The following is a 6,669-nucleotide window of genomic DNA, read 5'->3' on the forward strand; positions in this document are numbered from 1 at the left end:
GCCCCGGTCATTAGTTCTGGAAGCGTACCAGGGCGCCCCTGTGCGGAGCGAATGGGTTGAGAAGCTGAATGGATCGGCTGCCCATGTATGCGATGTTGTGGAGACAGAATTGTCTGCATCGAGCCCTCCACAACCACCCCACAACCCTACGTTCCCCGTGATGCCCTACTGTACGGATGCCCCAGGTGTCACCAGAAGCTGCTCCTGCCATTTGAGCCTGGCCGGAAGGTGGAGTAGAGTGTGTCACCATCACCCCTTGCGATCAGCCATGCCAATGGCACAGAGAAAGTGATCAACATTGACTGCTGAAGCTAGACTGAGCTCCTGTATTACGGAACACTGAGGATGTAAATGGAGGGGTGACCTCAAGTGCCTTACATTACTACTGATGTCCACAGCCAAGAGTGACAGTGAGAGTGACGCTAGTGATAGCGGAGCCGTCGGCCTGGAATTTAACAGTGGAGGTAGTGACTCTGTCCCACGTTATGATCTCAGTGTCCCAGCTATTCGTCGACGCCAAATGCGATATTTTCCTGAGTAGTGGCAGTTGGAGGGAGAGGTGTAATAGATTGACCAAGTAACTGTCGACGCCATCTCATCTCTCTCCCTCTCTATATCTTTTCCTTTCTTGAAGACGAACACATTTACTGTTGATCACCACGTATCAATTCTTGTTGAGCTCTGTGTTATTTATTCGCGCTGTGTTTGTGACGTTCTTCCATTTTCCAAAACTATTGTGTGTGTACACGGTGACATAGGTCGCCAGTTTGTCCGTGTTATCTTGGTGTGCGAGCCTGTGACAATATGACAATGTGTGTAGTGTGACGATACAATGTGTGTGTAGACAAACATTACGATTATGTATTTGTTGTGGTGACATCTGTCATCAGTGTGTCATGCCTCTTACCTCATTGTAGCTTCACCCGTAGTCCGCTTCCATTGTCCTTGTTCTATATTCTATTCTATTTCTTCTAGTGCTAGTCGTTTCACTTCTCATCTTTCCTTGAAGTAGTATATTTGAATTGTAATTGTTTTCCTGCAACGATCGCTCGTTGTGTTATTTATTTGTGTCTTGACTTCATTATTTATTTCGCCAGCGCCTGCAAGGCTGCATGCGCATGCTAGATTCTGTGTTCACGCGTGACTAATGATGTCATCGCTATGCCTTTGCTTGCTGCGCATAGTCGCGTGACTCGCGTAGCTGGTCTTGTTGTTTTCTTTGCTTCGTTCGAGTTGCTGTTGCTCGACTTCGTTTTCAGATCTATTTTCTGCATTCAATGGTGGCCGTGATGGCTGTCGCTGCAATAGCAGCTTCAGCCACGACGGGCCTCTATCGGTTGCTCTTCCGCCATTTTGGATGCCATGTTTTAAGCCTGGTTCACACTAGGCCGATTTTCCGGCCGGTGCTCCGACACCGACTCCGACATGGAGTCTGCCGACTGTGTCGACTGAGTCGGACGGCCTGTTCACACACGGGGAACGACTCACTCGCAATAGAGTCGCATCGATTATCCATAAAAGCAAGAGTTCATGGGGGTTATGAAGTTTTGGTAGGACTTTACATTTCATCAAGAGTACAAAGTACAAGAGGTCATGAGCTCGACATCGACGCTCTTTGCTGTCATGGTGAAAAGCGTACCGTGATTGGTCCGAATCCCGCTCCATCACGTGCAAGCAGTAAAAATCGGCCGGCTTTTCGGCTAAATATCGACCAGTCGATACTTGGCCGAAAACTAGTGCGACAAGAAAATCGCCGCAGATTTGTCGGAACCCTGTACGACAACACCGTTCACACTACGCAATTTTCGCCCCGATCTTGAGGATTTTTCGTACGAGTCCATGTCGGCCGGAAAGTCGGCCTAGTGTGAACCAGGCTTTTAAAAGACGTGTCTTTTCCTGGCCAAAGTGCTGGTGATTTTGTGTTCTTGATGTTCTTTTCTTGTTCTCTCTCCTTTTCCAACTTGCATTTTTCGTGATTCATACATTTCCACCAAGAGGCTGCCGTTTGCGCTGGTGTGTTGTGTTGGGTGAAGAGGGGTGATAGAGAGACTAGATAGCTCCAGTTCTCCCACAACTTTGTGGTGCCGAAACCCGGGAAAGAGCCGGGAAAGAGTCGGGAAAGTGTTTTCGGAGTACGAGTGTCGTAGTGATTTATTTATTTTGTGAGGCGAGAGTTCTTGCTGTGAGTTCCTACTGCGTTCCTACTGTGTGTTCGTGGAATACTCGAGTGAATCATGTCTACCAAGTATCTTGTCCAGCCGTTTTCTGGCAAGGATGGTGAAGACCTAGAGGAATTCTGGGCAATTTTTTTAGTTTTGGCCACTGCCAAGGAATGGTCCGACGAAGATGCACGCATGCAACATCTACCTTTATATTTGCAGGGCGATGCATTTCGATTGTTTGCTCGTATGGCAGAGAGTGACAAAAGCAAACAAGCAGAGGTCAAGAAAGTTTTAGTGAGTGCGTTCAGTGTGACGCCGTCCAGAGCGTATGATTTGTTCAAGCGCCGTTGTTTGCATGTGGATGAAAGTGTCGACGCGTATGTGGCCGATTTGCAGCGTTATGCAGCGCTGTCGGGGCACAAACCGGGTGGTACCGCCAGCAAGGATCCGATCGTGATCGAGCAACTGATCGCTGGCGCCATGGCCTACAGCCCGAATTTGGCCGCCAGCTGAGAATGTCGCTGGCTGGCCAAGAGCTGACGATACCTGCGTGTCTAGAGCGTGTGCGTGCGCTCAGAGCCAGTGAGACCGATGCTCGGTACACGAGCAGGTTCAGCCAGAGCGTTTCTGCTAGTGCCAGTACCAGTAGTTACAGTGGATCATGGAGGTGTACACCGACCAGCTCGCAGTACTGTCTGTTGTCTGCTATAACTGTAATCAGCCTGGGCATGTCCAGCGTAACTGCCCAGAGTTCAAGAAGAAGCAGAAGCCCCGTTTCAGTGGACCAGTAGTGTGCCACTTTTGTGATCAGCTTGGTCATGCAAAGCCAGCGTGCCCCGAGAGAAGGAAGTGGCGAGAAGCCAAGGCAGCAGAACGTGTGGCGGCTGCTGGTACGTCGCATAGTAGCAGTGACAAGTGCCTGTGTGCGGTGTCCACTGAAGCTGCCCCCTTGCCGAGGATCTATGTGGACGTGGAGTCGGCCAAGCCGGATGACTGGTGCCGTGGAGAGGCCATGCTGGACACCGGGTCGGCTCGCACGCTAGTGTCGTCTGGCTTTATACCTGCGGCTAAGATGTGCAGCCAAGTGTCGGCGGTAAAGCAGGAGAAGCTCCTCGCCCTGGATGGCGAAGCCCTGCCGATTTCGGGGTCAATTTCACTAACGATTCGTCGCCTGGATGGACCCGTAAATTTGCCGCCTACCCGTGTTGTTGCGTTTGTAGTTCCTGAGCTGTCGGTTATTAATGCTGACCTGTTGCTGGGATCTGACCTTGTCCGTGCCATCGGTGGCGTCAGGTTGCAGTACTCTGAGTCAGGTGATCTGCGGTCCGTGTTGTTTGGTTCGTCAACCGCCAGTGACCCTGAGCCTGTGTCGTCTGTCGTTAGTGATGCTCTGCAGTCGCCGGATCAGCACCCCTCTCGGCATGTTAGCGTGGTGCAAGACGGTGAGGACGTGACACTATCTGTCGAGGATGGTCAGATAAAGTGGCTAGCAGCTGAGCAGTGTTGGCAGGCAGCATGGAGGTGGAAGGACAACAAGCCACCTACCGGACGCATCGGCAGCGGCATTGGGGAGTACCCCCGGAAACTTAGTGATGATCAAGAGAAGCTGTTCCAGCAAGAAGTGGACTCCTGGATCGGTAACGGATGGCTCATCGAGCATGATGAAGAGGTACACGGAGCTCCTGCTGCAATTCTGCCATGGCTTGCAGTCAGCCAGGAGCACAAGCCTACTACACCTGTTAGGCCTTGCCTCGACTACCGTGCGCTGAACCGTGCCCTCGTGTCTCAGCCCGGTATGGATGCCTCCGTGTGTGGCGAGAAGTTGCGTGAGTGGCGTACGCACGATGCCAACGAGTATGAGATGTTGGATATTCGAAAGGCCTATCTGAAAGTCCGTATGTCACCTGAGTTGCTACGGTATCAGTGCGTGAAATGGAGGGGAAAGCTGTACGTGATGACCCGCATGACTTTCGGGTTAAGCGTTGCACCGAAGTTCATGGACGTGATAGTCAAGTGGTGCACGCGAGATCATGATGGTGTTGACAATTACGTTGACGATCTGTACGTCCCGAAACCGCAGACAAAGGCTGTTGCGGATACCCTCGAGCGCTATGGCCTACGCACGAAGCCAGCCGAGCCCGCCAGTTCCGCCCGAGTACTTGGACTTCAGCTGTTCACTGGCCAAGATGGTCAAACCCGTTGTAAGCGTCGAGACGGAGTGAGTCTCGAGTGTGGCAAGCTGACCAAGCGTGGTGTATTCTCGTGGTGCGGCTGACTGGTATTGCACTATCCCGTGTGCTCGTGGCTGCGACCTGCCTGCAGCTTTCTGAAGCGCCTAGCATGTCGTGATGGTGGTGGTTGGGATGATGACATCCCCAATGATGTGGTAACCTGTTGTGCCGAACTAGCAAGTCGCGTCCAAGATAAGGATCCGGCCACAGGCGTGTGGAATGCGTCAGTGAACGAGCAGCAGCTCACCGTGTGGTGCGATGCGTCTGATGTCGCATATGGCATTGTTGCCGAAGTTGGTGGTGAAGTCATGGAGGACAAGTCTTGGCTTCGCGATGCCGACGAGAAGAAGCATATCAACATCGCAGAATTGGAAGCAGTAATCCGTGGGTTGTCGACGGCAGTCGAATGGAACGCCAGCAACATCCGTCTTGTCACTGATTCCAAGACCGTGTACGGCTGGGTGAAGTCGTGCCTGAACAATGAGCGGCGTGTCAAGGTGTCCGGTCTGAACGAAGTGTTGGTTCGCCGACGACTGAACATCATCGACGACATTGTCGCGACCGCGAAGCTGTCCGTCACCATTGAGTGGGTACCGTCCCAGCAGAACAAGGCTGACAAGCTGACGCGTGTCCCAGATTTGTTCATCCGCTGCTGGAAGAATTCAGCCAAGCCAGATGTAGTTGCTGCCGTCTCTGCACCCCCAAAGATTGTGAGTGCTTTTGTGTTACAGGACATTCTTGATGCGCAGAAGCCTGATCCTGTTGTTGTTAGTGTGATTAAGTCTGTGCGTCATGGTCGTGAGATTTCCGACCCGGTATTTAAGAAATTGAAGTCTCAATTGTCTGTATCTGATGATGGTTACTTGTATCGTAGTGTGAAGGTACCGCCAAATGATGTGCGTGTTGTACCAGTTGTGTCTCAGTCATTGCAGCAGCGAGTGGTGTGTCGTGCCCATGCTGTGAGCGGTCATTCCAGTTGGGAGACCACATGGAAGCTGTTGCGTGCGAGTTGTTATTTTGCAAATATGGCTGTTGTTTGTCAGTCGTTGATTCAGTCGTGTGATGTGTGTGCTGCTGCTAATTCGAAGCGTGGGCCTGTTGCTGAGCCAACACGTCCGGTTATTCCATCTGGTCCATGGTACAGCTCGATACCCTGGAGTTGGGTCCGAATAGAAGCCACCGGTATCATTGTGTTCTTGTCTGTACCGATATGTTTACTAAGTGGGTCGAGGTTGTCCCATTGGTTCGCCATGATGGTCCGTCTGTAGCAGCTGCGTTATTCCCTGATTATTGGAAGGGCTGTGTTTGCTAGTAAAAAAAAGGAAGAAAGAAAAAGTGCTCCACAGAAACAACATAGAATTATTACAGAGATAATGCAGGGGGGGGGGGGTACTAAGGGGAAAGTAGGTAAATATGAGAGAGTCTAGAAGTGAATGGAAGAGGGAACAGAGTAAGAGCATTTTCGTCTTTTGTCTTTAGTTCGTAGCCTGTCCATTACCCACTCCCAGTGGGTAAAGTGCAGGTGGGCATTGACCTTCTCTTTGAACATCTGCAATGCTTTCCTTGTTCACGGATTCAGCAGAACACACTGCGGGAGCTGGTTCCAGACCTCCACAACGTGCTGAGGGAAGGATAAAAGTACATCATTCCGTTCTCTGAGGGGAAGAGTGCTCCAAGCGTTCTGTGAATGCCTGGGCAATGGAGGTTTTTCTTTCTTTCTTCATTTTTCTACATTGATCACGGCTCTCGGGCAACGACAACAAAATTGCATAGTGGGAGCATAGTGATTGTGAGGCTTTCTGGCCTCAGCCGACCTGAGGTCTCGACATTATGGGGACATAAAACGCACCAAATAAAGAAGAAGAAAAATGAAAAAAGTGACAGGTACATGACACTAAATGTTAGGAGGAGAGACAGTACATTAGAAGGAGGGGAAAGATAAGACAGAGAGTGTTAGGAGGAGAAGGAGAGAAAAGAAGGAAACACGTTATTGGAATGAGTACATGGAGCGGAATTTGAAAATCATGGGGTGAGGCAGATATGATGCTGATACTCAGAGATGATCATGTGCTCACAATCAGTCGTTGTTCTTCAAACAGCGGTTGGCTGCAACTTTGAAATGTTGCAAGTTCTTGGTGCAAAATGGACCAGAAAAGACTCCGGCGGGCAGCTGGTTCCAGACGGGGAAAACTGCGCGAGGTAAGGCTCGACACAGGTTGTTTCGGGAAGGGACTGGAAGTTCATTTGCCAGTCGGTGTGCGTGGGCGTTACATCTT

At 50.9% G+C, this 6,669-nt stretch overlaps 1 protein-coding gene across 1 annotated transcript; it reads left to right on the forward strand.

Annotated features, from left to right (window-relative positions):
• Window positions 1-2,823: 2,823 nt before the first annotated feature.
• On the forward strand, window positions 2,824-5,705 carry LOC135827080 (uncharacterized). Its single transcript, XM_065339603.1, has 3 exons — window positions 2,824-4,427; window positions 4,485-5,352; window positions 5,616-5,705. The coding sequence occupies exons 1-3, from the start codon at window positions 2,824-2,826 to the stop codon at window positions 5,703-5,705; spliced, it is 2,562 nt and encodes an 853-aa protein (XP_065195675.1).
• The last annotated feature ends 964 nt before the right edge of the window (window positions 5,706-6,669 follow it).

The sequence above is a fragment of the Sycon ciliatum genome, chromosome 11 (assembly GCF_964019385.1).
Source record: "Sycon ciliatum chromosome 11, ocSycCili1.1, whole genome shotgun sequence".
Lineage (NCBI taxonomy): Eukaryota > Metazoa > Porifera > Calcarea > Leucosolenida > Sycettidae > Sycon > Sycon ciliatum.